This window comes from Chlorocebus sabaeus, chromosome 11, assembly GCF_047675955.1.
Source record: "Chlorocebus sabaeus isolate Y175 chromosome 11, mChlSab1.0.hap1, whole genome shotgun sequence".
NCBI lineage: Eukaryota > Metazoa > Chordata > Mammalia > Primates > Cercopithecidae > Chlorocebus > Chlorocebus sabaeus.
The window spans coordinates 13,383,032-13,403,931 of NC_132914.1; the positions used below are offsets into that span (position 1 = coordinate 13,383,032).

General features: G+C 41.3%; 1 protein-coding gene across 1 annotated transcript in view; it reads left to right on the forward strand.

Moving 5' to 3' along the window:
* The first annotated feature begins 356 nt into the window (after positions 1-356).
* CREBL2 (cAMP responsive element binding protein like 2) overlaps positions 357-20,900 on the forward strand; it is a 30,132-nt gene continuing 9,588 nt past the window's right edge. Inside the window, exon 1 of the mRNA XM_007967702.3 lies at positions 357-668. Within this exon, the coding sequence (XP_007965893.1) occupies positions 654-668 (15 nt within the window). The 5' untranslated portion in view covers positions 357-653. The remainder of the gene's footprint in view (positions 669-20,900) is intronic.

The window sequence follows — 20,900 nt, forward strand, 5'->3', positions numbered from 1 at the left end:
GAATCATTACGGTTTCCTCAGCGTCCCAGAGGAGGGCCTACTTCCGGCACCCCACCTTCAGGGCTGCCTCCGCAGAGATGTAAACTCCTCTCCCTGCCATTCCAGGCCCTGGCACTAAGGAGCCAAAACATCAGGTCAGGCGCACTTTGGGCCTCCAGCCCGGCCCCGCCTCCTCAGCGTTAGCTAGTAGGCAAAAGGAAAACAGCTGCCCCTGAATGAGGCTATGTGGACATTGTAGTTTTTTTTCCAGTCAGCAGCGCAGAGACTGTGATAAGAAAAACCACAATTCCCAGAATGCTGCGGTGCTACGGCAGCCGAAGGGGCCATTCCGCATGTGGCGCTCCTGCCCACTCTCCGGTCTCGGCGGCTCTCCAGAGCGTCTGTAAACACCCAGAGACTGTCATGGAGGGGGAGGAGGAGGCGGCGGCGGCGAAGGGAGGCGTTTGGGGCCGCCTCCAGGGTCCGCTCTGCCATTCCTGAACTGGGCCCTCGTCCCCGTGACTGTGGCATCAGGGAAGCGAACTGTTAGGCGAGAGGAGGAGGCAGCCAGAACCATAACCCCTTCTTCCTCGGGGCGGGGGCCGGGCCAGGCCGGCTGAGCCGGGGGAGGGCTCCGGGAGGGAGTGCCCGGCCAGGCCAGCCTGTCTGCCGAGATGGATGACAGTAAGGTAAGTCTTGTGGTTTGCACGCGCCGCCGCCTGCTTGTCGCTCAATGCTAGTCCCGCGGCTGAACCTCTGCTATGTAGTCCACGCCAACACCCAAGAGACACCTGCCTAAAACATACCTGCGCCTCTCCAGTCACTGCCCGATGGTACCCAGCCAGGAAATGAGGGAACACCGGGGCTGCTTTTTTCCAGGAAGGGCCCTCTCCTCTGGAAATTTTTCACTCCCTGTTTGCTAGCTTTCTAGGTAGTGCAACCCCTAGTCCTTAACTTGCCTGTCGAGATAAGTGAAGAAACGACTGTACTTTTTCTTCTTGCACTCTTTTGCTGCCTCCTACCCTGTCTCCAGTTTGGAGACTTTAGTGCACTCTGAACCAGCCTTATTCCCCATGACGATTCCCCTTTCTTCTCTCAGGCTCCCTTCCTCAATGCACCATTCATATAATCAGTTCACTCCCCCTCTGAGCTATTTTCCTGCGGTTGGTTGGAACACTGCTAAACTCCTGTTGCTATTTGGCCAGTCTGGAGTTTAACCTCGTCTAGAAAACCTTCTCTAAAAAATAGTGATTTTTCTCTTGTTAACCTTAGTATCCCATCACCATCCAGTTTCCCTGTCCAAATCACTTACTTTATGATTGCAAGATAATAGATAACGTTCATTATTGGTTAATCCAAATAGTTTATGTATAGCCTTTCTGTCTTTATTTATTGAGACAGAGTTTCGCTTTGGTTGCCCAGGGTGGAGTGAAATGGCGCGATCTCGGCCCACCACAACCTCCGCCTCCGGGGCTCAAGCTTTTCTCCTGCCTCCCGGGTTCAAGAGATTCTCCTGCCTCAGCCTCCTGAGTAGCTGGGATTACAGGCATGCACCACCACGCCCGGCTAATTTTGTATTTTTAGTTGAGACAGAGTTTCTTCATGTTGGTCGGGCTGGTCTCGAACTCCCAACCTCAGGTGATCCGCCCGCCTCGGACTCCCAAAGTGCTGGGATTACAGGCGTGAGCCACCGCGCCTGGCCGCCTTTCTGTCTTTACATCTACCCACGTTAGTGTTGTTTAGTTTTATTTCCTGAAGATAGGGATGCTCAGGGATTTGCTTATTGATGTTTCAGGTTGCTTTGGAATTGGACTTTTTTATTTTAAGGAATCAGACTTCTAAAATCTGCCAGTTTTTAAGGTAAAAGCCATCCTTTGTGCTTCTCAGCGTCTTCTGTTTCACAGTCTCTGGCATACTCTTTATGATAGCTTGTCCTTTGGGTGTCTTTTTTTGCTGCTGCTGCAGTTTGTGTTTCACATATCCTCAGAGAGATTCAAAAAATTTCCAACTTCTCTGTGTTCCTTGTTTTATTCTTTCTTTCTTGTTTTCTCTTCCTCTTCATGTAGAAGGCTGTGAGGAAGTGACAGATGGAAGGGAAAACCCAGTGCAGTACTCTGGAATTGGGACTCACCTAGAGGAACGGATTGCTTGTGAAGTAGTAAACCCCTCTTAATAGGAAGTGGTATTTCCAAGACAGAAGTGGGGCACGTTTCAGGAAGCTATCGGCTCTTACAGTGCTTAGTATGCTCAGTACACACATTAATTCCCTTGACAAGAATCTTGCCCTTGTTTGTTTACAACAGTGCCAACAGAATGCGGGATAACATTGTAGACTCTTCCAGTTTTGCCATAGTAACATTCGTGGGGTATGATATTGGGGAAGTGGTATTTCCAAGACAGAAGGGGAGCGTTCTGAAAGTTTTCCAGAAAAATCAGCAAGTACTTTTTTTTTTTTGCTTTGAGTATTTCTTTGGGGAGGGGACATCACACTTCTTTTTTTTTTTTTTTTTTTGAGACGGAGTCTTGCTCTGTTGCCCAGACTGGAGTGCAGTGACACGCTCTCGGCTCACTGCATCCTCCGCCTCCTGGGTTCAAGCAATTATCCTGCCTCAGTCCCCTGAGTAGCTGGGACTGCAGGCGTGTGCCCCCACACCCAGCTAAATTTTTATTTTTAGTAGAGACAGGGTTTCACCATGTTGGTAAGGCTGGTCTCAAACTCCTGAGGGACCTCAGGTGATCCACCCACCTTGGCCTCCCGAAGTGCCAGGAATACAGGTATAAGCCACCACGCCTGGCCAGGACATCACACTTCTACTCAATGAAGAGAAATGTTTTCATACCTTTCATCTTTTTTACCCCTATTATGCCATGAATTCATAGGGAATAAGTTCCAGTAGCTCAGGCTCTTTTTCACTGGTGGAGCAGACTGGTGCTTCAATTGAACTCAGGTACCTTTCTTTTTTAGTTTACTTTTTTTTTTTTGAGATAGAGTTTTGCACTGTTGCCCAGGCTGGAGTGCGTTGCTGTGATCACAGCTCACTGCAGCCTTGAACTCCTGGGCTCAAAGCAGTCCACCTCAGCCTCCCAAGTGACTGGGACTACAGGAATTCACATCCACGCCCAGCTAATTTTTTGCAAAGATGAGGGTCTCACTGGCTTCTTTTTCTGATCATTTTCCTTCACATGTTTCTGGCAGCTGTCAGCTCTTAAGAGTACTTAATATGCTCAATACACACATTAATTCTCTTGGCAAGAATCTTTTCTTTTTTTGTTTACAACAGTGCCAACAGAATGCTGGGTAACATTGTAGACTCTTCCAGTTTTGCCATAGTAAGATTTGTAGGGCATTCCTTTTTTTTTTTATTTTTTTTTGAGATGGAGTCTCTGTTCCCAGGCTGGAGTGCAGTGGCATGATTTTAGCTCACTGCAATCTCTGCCTCCTGGGTTCAAGCTATTCTCCTGCCCCAGCCTCACTAGTAGGTGTGACTACAGGCATGGGCCACCATGCCTGGCTAATTTTTTTTTGAGACAGGGTCTTGCTCTGTTGCTCAGGCTTGATGCAGTAGTGCAATCTTGGCTCACTGTAAACTCTTCCTCCAGGGTTCAAGTGATTCTCCTGCCTCAGCCTCCTGAGTAGCTGGGATTACAGGTGCATGCCACCACAACTGATTAATTTTTGTATTTTTATTAGAGACAGGGTTTTGCCATGTTGGCCAGGCTGGTCTCGAACTTGTGGCCTCAAGTGATCCACCCACCTTGGCCTCCCAAAGTGCTGAGATTACAGGCATGAGCCATTGCACCTGGCCAACTTTTTGCATGTTTTAGCAGAGACGGGGTTTCATCATGTTGGCCAGGCTGGTCTGGAACGCCTGACTTCAGGTGATCTGTGTAGGGCATTCCTTATTAAACAGTGCGCATTCCATTGATGTCTACAATATCACCCTTCTTTTTTTTTTTCTTTGAGACGCAGTCTCGCTCTGTCACCAGGCTGGAGTGCAGTGGTGCAATCTTGGCTCACTGCAACCTCTGACTCCCTGTTTCAAGCATTTCTCCTGCCTCAGCCTGCCAAGTAGCTGGGATTACAGGCATGTGCCACTATGCCCAGCTAATTTTTGTATTTTTAGTAGATCTGGGACTTCACTATGTTGGCCAGGAAGGTCTTGATATCCTGACCTTGTGATCTACCCGTGTTGGCCTCCCAAAGTACTGGGATTACAGGTGTGAGCCACTGCGCCCGGCTACAATATCACCTTTCTTGTAGGTTTCCATGTATGTGGCCAAAGGAACAACTCCATGTGTTCTAAAAGGCCTGGAGAACATCTGTTGGTGCCTTTTCTCTTTCCCTTTGTGTTAATCATTTTGGTGAATTACTGGAAGATGGCAGTTCCAGCCAAAAGGCAGAAATAATATATCATAAAAGTCTTTGCTAGCTTGATCTTTCAGTGTTAATTTTGAAATTAAATCTTAATGCTGTGTCCATTATCTTGTCCAGAAAATACTACTAATGTTATGGGTGTTTAAGGATGGTAGAAGAACGTATTGTTCTTTATTTTTCCTAACTTGAGATTCAGAATATATTCTTTCTGGTTTTCAGTTTTTTCCTTTTCAGACCTTTGCAACATTTAACAACTTACTGAAGGTCTTCAATAATTTCAAATAAGTCCAAGAAAAATACATAGGATTCTGGGCTATTTTACTTAGCTATAAGATCACATAAAGGTTTTTTCTAAAACCAGCAATCTGGTAGGGTGAAGGAAGGTTCAAAATGTCATTGTTTAGCCTAAAAGAGTGAAGTTAAAATTTGAGGGTAAGCTATCCGTGAATTACTTCCTAAAGGATACACAGGTAAGCACAATGAATTCGATTCTCACTCTTTATTAATTCATTGTTTTTATAAGTACTTAGAAACTAGCAGCTTTAAAAACCTTAGTGAGTATCAAAAAGAAAATTCATTTTAAATGTCTCTGGATGGAGAGTGCCTCTGGAGTACTCTACTTGCACTTCAAATTCATGTTGTAGTTGTAGATGAGTAATATTTACATGTCATGTGTAATACTGGACTCTCCTTCAACAGTCAGGCACTGTGAAACTGTCCTTATGTAAGGCTTTGGCAGCTCCCAGCCCTGCCTTTTCTGTGCCCTAGTTATAATCCCACAAAATTGTACTGTCCTCGTAGTATATACAGACATACACACAAAACATACTTTTCCCTCACATTCTGTATGAGTCACAGTCTCTGGTTCCATTTTCCTCAGTGTAAGGGAAGACGAAGATTGGGGTTTGGAAGTGTGGTGGCTGTGCCAGTGAGAGCATAAAGGATGACAAACTGGCTGACAGCAAGACCAGGGCAACAGGAAGAGGACAGAGTAGGCAGGAACAGCAGTTATAGAGAGGTAGTATTTGACTGAGTAGGTCAGGAAACATAATGATGATGATGATGATGATGTGAGGACCTCCCTTTATAAAGATTTTGTATTCTGAGTTGTTTTTACCAGTGGTGATAAATGAATTTGCTGAGAGTTCTCCACACTCTGCCATCTAGCTGGCTGGAGTGAGAGCAGGACAAATTTGAATGGGGAACAGCTTTGCCTCCCAAGTTTCTAGCAATGTGCCTAATACAGCATAAAGTACTCATTAATAGAGATTGAATTGAATTGGATCAGGGTGACATGAAGGAGATTGCCCTGATGTACTCGGGCTTTATTAATCAGTGTGCTTCAGCTGAGCAAACCAGCCAGCACGTACTTACCATGGCAAATGAGAGAAATAAAGCAAGAGATAGATTGGGCATCTCAAAGTGGGGTTTAGGAAAGTGTTAAGTAGCAGAGCTCAATTGCTAACTGAGTAGATCTCCTACTAGGCTAGTTGGGAAGGAAAAAAATCTTGGCTAATTTATTTACTTTTTTGAGCTTCCATTTCCTTATCTGTTAAATGTGGTCAATAGGTGAGGTTTTGGTGAGGATTGGGGATGATATATTTAAAGCTCTAGTACAGACTCTAAAACATAGTAGGCTCTCAAAACACGTTACCATTATTATATTACCTAAGAGTGATTCCTTGGGCCTTTCCACAGTGCTGTAGAGACAGCCTGTGTTGTCCAGGCTGGTTTCAAACTCCCGAGCTCAAGCAATCTGCCCATCTTGTCCTCCCAAAGTGCTGAGATTACAGACATGAGCCACCATGCCCAGCCACCTTTCTTTCTTGTCTAGGTTACATGCACATTTCAACTTTCTCTACAGATAATTCAGAAACCAAGGAGTAATTTAAATACCACAGAAACCAGTTGAAATCTAAGTTTAAATAACCTTAATCTAAATTTAATCTAAGTTTAAATAACCTTATTCAGAATGTTTTGTCCTCTAAGATTTTCAGGAAAGTTTATTTATTAATTCATCCAACATTTGTTGGACACCTAATATGTACGAGGCATTGTGCTAGGCATTGGAGTTGCAAAGATGATTAAGAGTTTGTAACTGTTCTCAGGGAACATTTTATTGGGTGAGGCAGACAAATAGAAAAGTAATTACGATATGGTGAGGTAAAAAATGAGGGCAATAGAGGCAAAGTTCTTTTGGGGCACTAAGAGTGGATGCTTAACTGTCGAGGTATGTCAGACATGGGTTTACAGAGTAGGAATGAATCTTTAAAGAACTGGAGTCCCCTCCAAAACAGGAAAGATGGAATATCGTGTACTAAAGCATCTTGCACAGTACAGTAAGTATTTTGGTACAGCTGGAGAAGGATGGACACACTTTCTGTAAAGGGCCATGCACACCATATGGTCTCTGTTGGAATTATTCCACTCTGCCATTGTATCATGAAAGCAACCATAAGCAGAATATAATGAATGGGCATGGCTGTGTTCCAGTAAAACTTTATTTTCAAAAACTGGGCCGGGCACAGTGGCTCATGTACAGGCGTGAGCCAGCATTTTGGGAGGCCAAGGTGGGCAGATCACCAGAGGTCAGGAGTTCGAGACCAGTCTGACCAACATGGAGAAACCCCGTCTCTATTAAAAATGCAAAATTAGCCGGATGTGGTGGTGCATGCCTGTAATGCCAGCCACTCGGGAGGCTGAGGCAGGAGAATTGCTTGAACCCGGAAGGTGGAGGCTGCAGTGAGCCGAGATCGCACCATTGTACTCTAGCCTGGGCAACAAGAGCAAAACTCTGTCTCAAAAAAAAAGAAAAAAAAAAAAACTGGCAGTAGGCTGTATTTGGGTTGCCAGCAGGGCGGTAATTTATTAACCCTGAACTACAGCATAAAGCACAAGTAGAGGTGTGGTCAGAGATGAGGATGAAAGATAAGCAGGGACCAAATTACAATATGCCTGGTAAACAAGGCTGAGAAATTTGGGTCAGTATTTTTCAGAGCTGAAGAGACCTGGTGAATCAGATTCTTTTGGGATAGGGTCTGGGAATTTTGTGAGTGGCTTCCCAGTTGAGTGGCTCTTATGTGTAATGAGGTTTGAAAACCAAGGCCATAGATTTGGGGAGCCTTTGAAGGGTTTTAAAGCAGAAGTGACAAAATCAGATTTGTGTTTTTGAAGAAAAATGCCAATGCCTATATGGAGAACAGAGTAGGGTGAAAATGTAGGAACTGGGACAAGACCAGAGGCAGATGGTCCAAATATGAAAGAACGTGGGTTTTAGCATATGACTTGAGTTCAAATCTCATTTTCACCCTTTCAAACTGTTGTGATTTTGGACAGATTATTTAATCTCTTCAGATATTACTTTCTTCAGATACAGATTGGGTGTGTTAACAAGGACCTTATTGAGTTATTGTGAGAATTAAATGTAGTATATGTGTGATCCCATACCAAAAGAACTTAATACATACTGAGTTCAATAAATCCTGGTCTTTTTTGAATTCTTATCAGTCTGGTTAGACTGTGCAGAAGAAAGGCCTGAAGACCATATTAGAGACTTTACAGTGTAAGTTGCAGTTGATGCAGCGTGCTTAAAATTCCGAAAGGATAAAGAGTGGAGAGAATAGAGAGCTATAGAGAGCCCTGGAAAACTCTAAAGTGATCAGAAGATTCCTGAAGAATAGGACTCAGCAAAATAAACTGAAAAGAGAGGTCAGTGACGTAAGAGAACCAGAAGACAGGGCTGTTGTGCCATCTAAGAGTGGAGAGACTTTTAAAAAGAGGACTTACCAGTTGCAGGGGATGGGGGAAGGGATGGGGTTAGGAGAGGAGAGGCAGAAGTTAACTCTCAGGCTAGAGATGCCTACTTGATCTTTCTCCTGTCGACTAGAAAAACTGGCAGAAAGGTAACAGCAGGAAGATGTGAGTAGACTTTGCTGCTTTCTGTAGATCTGGCAAATAAAAAAAGAGAAGAAGCCTAACCCACAGCTGTGAAGGAAGTTATGGGAGCCTTAACATCAAATGAAAATGCCACTGCTTGTTTTGTTTTTTCTTTAAAGTGGTAAAGAGCAGTGGCTAGCCACATTCATATTTATCTTATTTTTCTTTAATCCGTGGGAGATAACTTTTCTCTTTATGTTTTTAAGAGAAAGACAAAACAAGCCCTCCTGTTTTCCTTTTTGGCTGAGGCTGCTGGTGCTTCTTCATCTAGATACAGTAGTTCTCTTAACTTTAACAACTTGAAACTTTTAGTAGTCGCCTTAATTAGAGCATCAGGATGTAAATAAGTGTAAAAAGGGTGATAAAAGAAGAGTTCTTAATTGGTCTTCAGATTTCACATCCCTGAGAGTGGGAAACTGGCATTTCCTTTTAACAGCTTTAAAGTTGTTGGTGGTAGTAGTACATCAATTTGAAGCACTTTCAAAATATCGCTGATTTTTCTTTTTCATTTATTCATTAAATTATCAATCTTTTAATAAATATATCTTAAATGCCTGGCTCTGTGCTGGACACTGTGGGATTGCAAAAGAGTAGAAAACAGCTTCTGTGCTTGAGGAGCTCAGACTACTTGGGGAGATAGAAAAATGTGTGAGTCCACTAAAAAAAACAATATAATAAAGCATATAAATTCAGTGTGATATTAACTCTGTGTTCCAGGACTTTGAAGAAAAATGACTTATGGATTGAGGGTGGTGGTCAGTGAGAGCTTCAGAGAAAGAGGGCTAGAGCTGATCTTAACAAAATAAAACAAGATTTGCCCTTTTGGATGGTGGGAGGATAGAGGGAAAATAGAAATGTAGGTATAGTTAGAAGTGCAGGGGATGGAGTTCAGGCTAGTGGTCTCTAGGGAGACTGACTTGAGTTGATACAGAGGATGCCTGCTAGAGAACTGGCTTTGTGCAGGAATCCTGGATGCAGCGGGCTGAATGGTGGCCCCTAAAACGGTATGTCCGTGTCTGAATCCCTGGAACCTGTGGTTATCACCTTATATGGTAAAACAGTGAATATTACCTTGGATGGCAAAAGATGTGATTAAGGATTTTGAGAGGAGGAGCTTATCCTCCATTATCTAGATGAGCCCTAAATCCAGTGACAAGTGTCTTTTTAAGACTGAGGCGGGGGAGCTCTGATGGACAGATGAGGAAGCAGTGTGACCACTGAGACAGATTGGAGTGATGTGGCCACAAGTCAAGGAATGCTGGCAGCCACCAGAAGCTGGAGAGGCAAAGAATGGATTCTCCCCCATGGCCTGCAGAGGGAATGCAGCTCTACCAGACTGCCCCAGTCTGGACTTCCAGAGCCAGAGAATAAATTTCTGGGTTTAAGCTACCACATTTGTGGTAATTTGTTACAGCAGCCCCAAGAAATGAGTATAATGGATATGATGACTTAGTAAGTAGTGCTGAGCCAGAGGTCTCTTCTTGAACTTGAGGGTGATATGGCCAGGGCCATTAGAGAAAATTTGTTATTTCTATAATGATCAGGTATTACTTTTTTACAGTGAAGAAAAACACCCTTGAAAAGAAAGGTTAATCTGGCAGCTCTTGCAAAATGGATTGACTAGGGAAGTGGGGTGGAAAAGGGGAGATGGTGGGGAGATGCAGTGGGCACCTATTGTAACAACCTGTGGGTACTGCCCTGACTGGTGTTGGGGTGTCAGTGCAGGATATTTCCTGGACCCTTTCGCAGGACTCACTACAGGGGTGCCTCATATACTCAACCCACCACTCTCAGCTCCTTGCAGTAGGGAGCATGTGAGCAAACGAGTGAGGGAACTGGAGTGAATGAGCACTGGAATCGGCCAGCTGCTTTGGTGCTGGCAGGAGTGAACTTTATGCAGACCCAAAGACAGCATCCAGGTAGGGGTGCCTGAGACTTCCGAAGCCCCAGAGGGAGTGTTACAGTGCTCTTTGAGCTCTGCCATCCGTGAATGGCTCAACCGTTAATAGCTCAGTGGACCCTTTGCCTTTTCTTGTGAGGCAACTGCCCTCCACCAGCAAGGGCAAAGGGCCAGTGTGACAGCCTTTTGTTTCTACACTTGTGGCTCCCAAACTCTTATCCATCGTCCAGGTAAATGAGGTCACACAAATGAATTGAAGTATGGTGAATGCGGGGGATTTTACTGCTGATGAAAGTGGTTCTCAGCAGGAGGGGGAACTGAAAAGGAGTTGGGACTGGTAAGTAATCTTCCCTTGAAGTCCAGCTGTCTCCAGCCAGACCCTTCCCTGAAGTTACGCCATCAAGCCATTCCTCTGAAATCAAGCTGCTTCTCTCTGACATCTAGTTGTAGTCTCGTCTACCAGCTGAGTTTGGGGGTTTTATAGGCACAGGATGGGGTGGAGCAGGGCCATGGGTGGCTTAGGAAAAGGCAAGATTTGAGTGGGAAAACAGGGATGTAAGTTCTCATTTTGGGCCGTCATTTCAGGCTTTTCGGCTTGAGGATGGGTTTTGTCGGGGACCCACCCTTTTCTGTCTAGAATTTTCTGTCTCCTGTCCCTATCAGTAGGAATGGTGAAGAAGAGAGAAATCAGAGGTTTATAAAGGAATACATTGGCATCACTTTAGTGGGTGGGCATGGAGAATCACAATAGTAGAGGGAAACTTCAGTGAGGTGTAACATGAAAAAGTTTGTTAGTTAACCTCCTCAGCACACTCCTTAACTGAGTGCCTAATATCAAAGTGAGTTGCATTAAATGAATGACCGTATATCATAAATACAACAGTGTATTTAATGCACCTGTCAGTGTTAGAGCTTTTTCAAGGAATTATATGATCAGGTTAATGCGTCCTGTCTGGGATGTGGATGGGAATAGGCATGTGTGATTACCTTCTGACAGGCTGCCATGATACAAATCTGGGGACTTGGGTTCTAGTCCCTGCTCTGATGGAAGTCTCTGGACTAAAATCTTGTCATCTATGAAATGAAGAGATCACATATCCATGTCTGTGTATACACATCCCTCCACCACCAGCATTCTTGTCTACATTGATATTATTCTGCTGTCTGCAGTGTTACTGTTTGTTTCATATCTGCTGCTTTTCACTAGTCTAAATGCATGAAGGTTAAGGGTCCTATTGCTTTATATTTATCCCTAGAGTTTTACAGTGTTTGGGACAAAGTGCGTATTTAATAAAGGTCATTGAATAAAGGAATAAATGTGCCCCTCTTTACCTGAAAAAGATGAGGGTAATATTGCTTACCTCATCTGAGGTAGTGTGAAATAACATGAGATAGCGTGTAGGCCTCATTCAAGGCCTTGTTCATAATGACCGCTTTATGACCACACACCCTGATTTAGCCCCGAATTTATGTTTTTATTCTGTTTGTCCTGAAAAATGGGAAGTAAATGGTCCAAGAATCTTTGAAATAGGGTTAAGCGTGGGTACTAGAGACTTCTTCATTTTAAGAAGCCCCAGTTAACTCCTGAAGAGCATGCAACTATAATTATGTGTTCTGTTTCTGTGGAAGTTAAACTTGTTGACTGTGAAGCCTAGGCCACCCATAATTTCCTCAGGCCTTTGCAGACTGGTTTCTGTTTTGTCTTTTGCTGTAATGGTTAATTTTAGAATTATCAGCAATGGTTAAATCCAGTTTTATCTTAATTCTCAACCTCGTGAGTTAGAACCTTATGCTTGACCACTCCCCTCCAGAATACTCATTCTCCTCATAAGCTTCTGTATCTGTGCTACCTTGATTCTTCCCTTTCAGCTATTCTTTTTGCTTTTTCAGGTTCACTAGGCAACCATGTCTTTTTAAAAAATAATAGCTTTGTTGAAAGATAATTCACAAACCATAAAATTCACCTTTTAATTTATTCATCCTGTGATTTGTAGTATATTCACAGAGTTGTGCAATGATCATCACTATCTAATTCCAGAACAGTTCCATCACTCCAAGAAGAGACTCTTACAACAAACTGTGGTACATCCCTCCAGTGGAATACTATTTAGCAGTAAAAAGAAATGAGTTGCTAGGTGCACGTGTAGTTCCAGCTACTTGGGAGGCTGAGGCAGGAAGATAGCTTGAAAACAAGAGTCTGAGCCCAGCCTGGGCAACATAGCGAGGCCCTGTTTCTTAGAAAAAAAATAAAAATAAAGAAAAAAAGGAACAAGCTGTCAAGCCACGAGAAGTCATGGAGGAGCCTTAAATGCGTGTTGCTAAGTGAAAGGAGCCATTTTGGAAAAGGCAAAACTATAGAGATAGTAAAAAGTTCAGTGATTGTCAGGGTTTCAGGAGACGGAGGAAGAAGGAGGAATAGATGGAGCACAGGAGATTTTCAGGGCAGTGAGACTATTCTGTATGATACTGCTTATCAAAATACATAGAGTATACCACACCAAGAGTGAACCCTAATGTAAACTGTGGACTTCAGTTACTAATAATAAATCAATATTAGTTCATCAATTGTAATTAACGTACCACACTAATGAAAGATTTGTTTTTTGTTTTGTTTTGTTTTTTTTTTGAGACAGAGTCTCGCTCTGTTGCCCAGGCTGGAGTACAGTGGTGCGATCTTGGCTCACTGCAACCTCTGCCTCCTGGGTTCAAGCAGTTCTCTGCCTCAGCCTCCAGAGTAGCTGGGTTACAAGCGCCCACCACCACACCTGGCTGTTTTTGTATTTTTAGTAGAGACGGGGTTTCACAATCTTGGCCAGGCTGGTCTTGAACTCCTGACTTCGTGATCTGCCCGCCTCGGCCTTCCAAAGTGCTGGGATTACAGGCGTGAGCCACCGTGCCCGGCGAAAGATGTTAGTGATAGGTGAAACTGTGAAAGTGGAGAAGGGGGTAGTATGGGAACTTGCTGTACTTTCAGCTTAATTTTCCTGTAAACCTAAACAGCTGTAAAAAACAGTCTGTTAATTTAAAAAAGAAAAAAAGAAACTCTGAGGCCATTAACAGGTACTCCCCATTTTTTTCCTTCCCTTCTCAGCCCTAAGCAACCATTAATCTACTTTAAGTCTCTGTAGATTTGGAATAATACAATATGTGGCCTTTTGTATTTGTCGTCTTTCACCTAGCATAATGTTTTCAAGGCTATCGTTGTTGTACCATGTGTCTGTACTTCATTCCATTTTATAGCTGAATAATGTTCCATTGTATGGATATACTACATTTTGTTATCTATTCACTTGATGGACATTTGGGTTGTTTCTGGTTTTTAGGTATGAATAATGGTGCTGTGAACATTGATATACAAGTTCTAATGTGGACATATGTTTTCATTTCTTCTTGGAATATACCTAGGACTGGAATTGCTAGATTATAAACTTTATGTTTAACTTTTTGAGGAGCTGCCAGAATGTTTTCCAAAGTGGCTGCACCATTTTACATTCCCACCAGCAATGTATGAGGATTTCACTTTCTTCACATCTGCACCAGTACTTGTTATTGGTTGTCTTTTTTTTTTTTTTTTTTTTTTTTTTTTTGAGACAGATTCTTACTTTGTTGCCAGGGTGTAGTGCAGTGGCGCAATCTCGGCTCACTGCAACCTCCGACTCCCGGGTTCAAGTGATTCTCCTGCCTCAGCCTCCTGAGTAGCTGGGCCTACAGGTGTGCGCCACCATGCCCAGCTAATTGTTTTTTATTTTTAGTAGAGATGGGGTTTCTCCGTGTTGGCCAGGATAGTCTCAATCTCTTGACATTGTGATCCACCCACCTCAGCCTCCCAAAGTGCTGGGATTGCAGGTGTAAGCCACCACGCCTGGCATTGGCTATCTTTTTGATTATGTAAACATCCTAGTGGGTGTAAAGTGATATATTTTGTGGTTTTGATTCACATTTCCCTAATGACTAATGATGTTGAGTATTTTTTCATTTGCTTATTGGCATTTGTACATCTTCTTTGGAGAAATGTGTATTCAAATCCTTGCCCCTTTTTAAAATTGGATTGTCTTTTTATTATTGAGTTGTAAGAGTTCTTTATGTATTCGAGATACAAGTCCCTTATCATATTTATGATTTACAAATATTTTCTCCCATTCTGTGGGTTGTCTTTTTACCTTGATTATCCTTGAAATACAGTTTGATAGCTTGTGTTTATCATATCTAAGAAGCCATTGCCTAATCTAGGTCATAAGGAGTAAATCCTCTGTTTTCCTCTAAGAGTTTTATAGTTTTATCTCTTACATTTAGGCCTTTGTTCTATTTTTTTAAAATTTGAGACAGGTTCTCACCCTGTCATCTAGGCTGGAGTGCAGTGGCACAAACCCAGCTTCACTGCAGTCTTGACCTCCTGGGCTCAAAAGATCCTCCTGCCCTGGCCTCCCAAAGTGCTCGGATTACAGGTGTGAACCACTGCACTCGGCTTGTTCAATTTTTAGTTTTTGTATATGGTACAAGGTAGGGATCCAACTTAATTATTTTGCAAGTGGCTATCCACCTGTCCCAGCACCCTTTATTGAAGAGACTGTTCTTTCCCCCATTGAATTGCTTTGGCACCTTGTCAAAAATCAATTGACCATAAATGTAAGGATTTATTTCTGGATTCTCTGTGCTTTTCCATTGGTCTGTATGTCTGTCCTTGTGCCAATATTGCACTGTCTTGATTACTGTAGCTTTCTAATAAATTCTGAAATCAGAAAGTGTGAGCCCTCCAGTTTATGTCTTTTTCAAGATTGTTTTGGTTGGGCCGGGCGCGGTGGCTCAAGCTTGTAATTCCAGCACTTTGGGAGGCCGAGACGGGCGGATCACAAGGTCAGGAGATCGAGACCATCCTGGCTAACACGGTGAAACCCCGTCTCTACTAAAAAATACAAAAAACTAGCCGGGCAAGATGGCGGGCGCCTGTAGTCCCAGCTACTCAGGAGGCTGAGGCAGGAGAATGGCGTGAACCCGGGACACGGAGCTTGCAGTGAGCTGAGATCCAGCCACTGCACTCCAGCCTGGGCGACAGAGCGGGACTCTGTCTCAAAAAAAAAAAAAAAAAAAAGGTTGTTTTGGTTATTCTGGGTCCCTTATATTTCCATGTGAATTTTAGGACTAGCCTGCCAATTTCAGCAAAAGGGTAGCTGAGATTTTGATAGGAATTTTGTTGAAACTGTAGATCAATTTGAAGAGTATTGCTTTCTTAATAATAATAAATCTTCCAGCCCACTAACATGGGCTGCCTTTCCATTTATCAGATGTTTAATTTCTTTTAATGATGTTTTGTGGTTTTTAGTGCACAGATTTTGCACGCTTTATGCTAAATTGATTCCTAAATATTGTATTCTTTTTAGGCTACTATAAGTGAAGGCATTTTCTTAATTTCATTTTCAGATTGTTCATTGATAGTGTGTAGAAACACAACTGATTTTTGTATAGTGATCATGTATCCTGGACCCTTGCTCTACTCATGTAGTAGCTCTAAAAGGTTTTTTCAGCGGGGCAAGAATTCTTTTGGATTAGATTTTCTATATATAAAATCATGTCATCTTCAAGGACATAGTTTTACTTTTTCCTTTCCTTTCCTTTCCCTGAATGCTTTCTGTTTCTTTTTCTCAGTAGTACAGTGTTAAATAGAAGTGACACTGTCTTGAGAGAAGACAAGATTGTTGGCCGTATTCATGATCTTTGGGGGAAAGCATTCAGTGTTCCACCATTAGTAAGATGTTAGCTGTGGGTTTTTTGTAGATATCCATTATCAAATTGGGGAAATTCCCTCCTATTTCTAGGTTATTGAGTGTTTTTATCATGTGAAGGTGTTGAATTTCTGTCAAGTTCTTTTCTTTTCCTTTTTTTGTCTGTTGAGATGAACATGCAAGTTTTGTCGTTTTTTTCCTGTTGATACAGTGTATTATAGTAATTGATTTTTCAGATGTCAAACCAACCTTTATTCTTGAGATAAATCCCTTTTAGTCATGGTGTATAATCTTCTTTATATGTTGCTAGATTCAACCTTCTAGTATTTTATTGAGGATTTTTTGCATATAAATTCACAAGACCATACTGGTCTGTAGTTTTCTTCTGATATCTTTGTTTGGTTTTGGTTTCAAGCACATATTATTGGCCTCATGGAATAAGTTGGAATAAGCTTTCTCCTATTCCACTTTTTGGAAGAGTTTGTGAGTGTTGATTATTTAAATATTTGGTAGAATTCATCAGTGAAGTCATGTGAACCTGGGCTTTTCTTTGATTACTAATCAAAGAAAATTTTTTATTACTAATTCTATCTTGTTATTTGCTATAGGTCTAATTCAGATTTTCTATTTCTTCTTGAGTCTGTTTTGCTACTTTGTGTCTTTCTAGGAATTTGTCCATTTCATCTAGGTTATCTAGTTTTTTGGCATGCAATTTTTCCTAGTATCCTTTGCATCCCTTTTATTTCTGCAATGTTGGTAATGGTGTCTCTTTCGGTCCTCATTTTAGTATTTTTGAGTTTTTTCTTTCTCTAATGGTCAGTCTAGCTAAAGGTTGGTAAATTTTGTTGATCCTTTTGAGGAACCATCTTTTGGTTTCATTGATTTTTCTCTGTTGTATTTTCATTCTCTATTTTATTCCGCTCTGCCTACTATTTATTATTACATTCTATCTGCTTGCTTTATGTTTAATTTGCTCTTCTTTTGCTAGTTTCTTAAGGTGGAAGATTATATTACTAATTTGAAACCTTTCTTCTTTAAAAAAAAAAAGAGAGATATGTTCAGCTCCCTCTGAGGAATGCTCCAGTTGTACCCCATAAGTTTTAGTATGTTGTATTTCCTTTTATCACAATTGCCATCTGTTTTCCTTGAAGTATTTTTCTAATTTCTCTCGTAATCACAATCCTCTTTGACACATTGGTTACTTAGGAATGTCTTTTGTTTTTTAACTGTCATTTATTAAATACTGATTACCAGGTACTAAGAATTATATGACACAGTTCCAGGTGCTTACTTTGAAAAAGTCATGACCTTTAGTTTTAGCTTGTCTTAAAAGAGAAAGTGTTTAAAACAGGGAGTTGGAAAATTGGGACCTTCAGTCTTGCTTGTAATCAGTAGACTTTAACACTTTTGACATATAATGAAGACAGACTTAGTATTTCAAAAACCTTACTGATGTCTAACATCTTTAATAGCCCACCTTTGTGAAAGAAGCTCTCTGTGAAGGGTAAGAAAAAATCACTGGCTAGCAGGTTTCTTTTCTAAGTGGTTGGAGGTCGGGAGATAGGTATTGTTTCCCCTCGGGCTCACTGTCTGCATCTCACAAATGTGCTCTAGGGTGGAAAAAGACATAAAATGGATAGTGGGTAAAGAAATATACTGTTTTAAAGCCAGCTGTTTAAATTTGCATGTGACTCTATGTAAATAGAAATAAAATTAGAACAGGAAAAAAAAGCTGGATGTGTGGGGTTATTTTCATAGTTTTCTTTGGAGTTTATGTTGGTACATGAAAGTCAGTACTTTTGTTTGTGCATATTAATATGTTTCCTCACAGAAGTATCACGAAAGAGCAAGGGAACAATGTGGTTATCCTTGAGTTTTTGAAAACTTTATGAATTGTGAAGAATGGTCTTTTGGCCCAGGAATTAATTTAAGGAATTAGTGGGCTTGATTTCAGTTTTAGCTGCCAGTTCTTGGTTTCTAATTAACTTCCCCTATCTGTTCCTCAGTCTTTATGGCTTATGATATATATAAAGTTCAGTTGTTAAGGCAACTAGTACTAACCTACATTTATATGATACTTTTTTCTCTTTTATTTTTTTATCTCCTCAAATTCCTTTTACCAAATAATTTTTTTCTTTACAAAGTAGTCTCATATACATTGTTATAGCTAAGATTTACAATAATCCTGTGATACACTTGACTCTCTTGGAACTTTAGGCATTAGCTGTTACAGAAAGCCAAAACATTTGGCTTATTAATGAGGAAAAGTTAAGCTAGAGAAGTGGTGATTATATGTTTTAAATGTGACTTTATAGTAGATGACATAAAATATAGAAACCTTAGATTCATTTACTATGCCTTTCTAATAAAAAAAAAATGGAAGAACACAGATCCAATTAAAATATTTTGCTACCACGAAAACTAAACAAAGGGTTATAGCGTTTATTTTATATTTTTATGATTGGTAGATTTGTTTAAAAAATCAGTGAAGTCCATGAAGTACACTGTGTTCTCTTTCTGGCTTCTCAAAAGCAGCTACTCCTGAATTAATTAAAAACAGCAATATATGAAGTATTGGATTATAGTGTTGTATGATTAATGACTCATTTTACTACATAAAGAATAGATGTCATTATTCATTTATTTCACTGTAGACATGAGTTCTCGATGTAATACATATAAGCTTTTCAAAAAGTGTATTCAGTAGTAAATACACTTTATTTTAATGCAGGGTGATTTCAAAATAGTTTATTAAAATTATGCAATTGATGAGATATAAGCATAATTTTAAATTTAGCCCATTGTAATATTTGGATGCACTAGGTCATCCTGCAGTTGCTTTCAAATATTTGGCTCTGAAGAAAGTTTCGTAGATAGATAGATAGATAGATAGATAGATAGATAGGTTTTTTGTTGTTATTGTTGTTGTTTTGAGACAGAGTCTCACTCTGCCCCCCAGGCTGGAGTGCAGTGGCGAGATCTCCTCTCACTGCAAGCTCTGCCTCCCGGGTTTCCGCCATTCTCTTGCCTCAGCCTCCCGAGTAGCTGGGACTACAGGCGCCCGCCACCACACCTGGCTAATTTTTTGTATTTTTAGTAGAGACGGGGTTTCACCATGTTAGCCAGGATGGTCTCGATCTCCTGACCTTGTGATCCGCCCACCTCGGCCTGCCAAAGTGCTGGGATTACAGGCGTGAACCACCGCGCCGGGCTGTTTTTTTTTTTTTTTGAGTTGGGGTCTTGCTGTTGTCATCTAGCCTGGAGTGCAGTGGCCCGATCTTGGCCCACTGCCACCTCAGCCTCCCAGGTTCAAGCGATTCTTCTGCCTCAGCCTCCTCCCAAGTAACTGGGATTACAGGTGCCCACCACCATGCCCAGCTAAGTTTTATATTTTTAGTAGAGATGGGATTTCACCATACTGGCCAGGCTGGTCTTGAACTCCTGACCTCAGGTGATCCACCTGCCTCGTCCTCCCAAAGTGCTGGGATTACAGGTGTGAGCCACCGTGCCCAGATAGATGTATATTGTTATAATGTAATAAAAACATGATGATTGGGCCAGGCCCGGTGGATCACCTGAGGTGGGCACCTGTAATCCCAGCTACTCAGGAGGCTGAGGCAGGAGAATTGCTTGAACCTGGGAGGAGGAGGTTGCAGTGAGCTGAGATCGCGCCATTGCACTCCAGCCTGGGCGACAAGAGCAAGACTCCATCTCAAAACAAACAAATAAAAAACATGACGATGATGCAGAAGAGAAAAGTTTTAAAAGACCAGATTTTGAAAACTTGACACTAACTTGGAAGTAGTACTGAGGCACCTGGCTTTTAAGATGGTGGTGGAAAGGACATATTTTTTTTTTCCCCCAGAGCCTTGGAGTAATCTGCCTCATTTCAGAGCCACCCCACAAAATGCTAGATACAATGGTTGGCCATCATGATATGACAGAGTTTGGTAAATGTGGCTGATTCACATTTAAAGCTTGGTTTTCTTGACCTAACAGACTTAGTAATTATCTGATCTTTTTAGGGTGCTTAGCTTTGTGAATGTGATATTAATAGTATTTCAAACAAATCCGAGTTTTTGTATCCAAACAGATATTGACCCTTTGAGTTTTGCTACCTGGGAAGGCATCTACATTTATTCTAATAATTTGCCAGTGTTTGATTTTTGCATCTTCTCTTTTAGAATTGCCTTTAAAGCCTTAGCAATATTCCTGTCAGGACACTAAATATGTAAAATTTTTATTCTTTGAGGGCAATTTTCAGAAAGAGCTAGACATCAGTCATTCAGAACCTTGTCAGATAAATAAAGTGGATAATCAGATTGGGAATTTAAAGAATAGTGTATAGCTCTAACATATTGTGTTATGCCTTATAAAACTTATAAAAACTGGCTCCAATACTACTTTCCAAAAAATCTTTGAATTGTGGCATTATTGGAAAAAATGTACTCCCTTTCAAGGTGACTGCATTGAAGAACACTTAGTTGATGAAATGTACCCCCTTTCAATGTGACTGCATTGAAGAACACTTACTTGATGTGTAAGTTCAGGTTCAAGTGTTTAATAAGTCATCATCTTTACCACATAGTTGCATCTTGCATAAAAACTGGGGAAGGTTTCAAAGCTAAACAACAAAGAAGATTAAATTACTTTGCCAGTCACCTAATAATTGTGCCTAGGCAGGTAACTGAGTAACAGGGATATTGAGAGGTTGCTTTATGACATCAGTGGGAGCAGGTAGAAATCTGAGACAGTTGAGACTTCTGTGTGTTCCTTTGGGCTCAACAAAGTTGAAGGAATTTATAGCCAAATTCCTTAGGATACATATTTATTTTTATATATACAATTTTATACACATATTGTATATTTTATTATCTAATTTGAAAATCATAAAAATATAGGTGAGGAAAAGCTATTTATAATTACACCTATCAGAGAAGTCTTCATTGACCTTGTTTACGTCCTTTCTTGTATGTATTGTTTTATAATG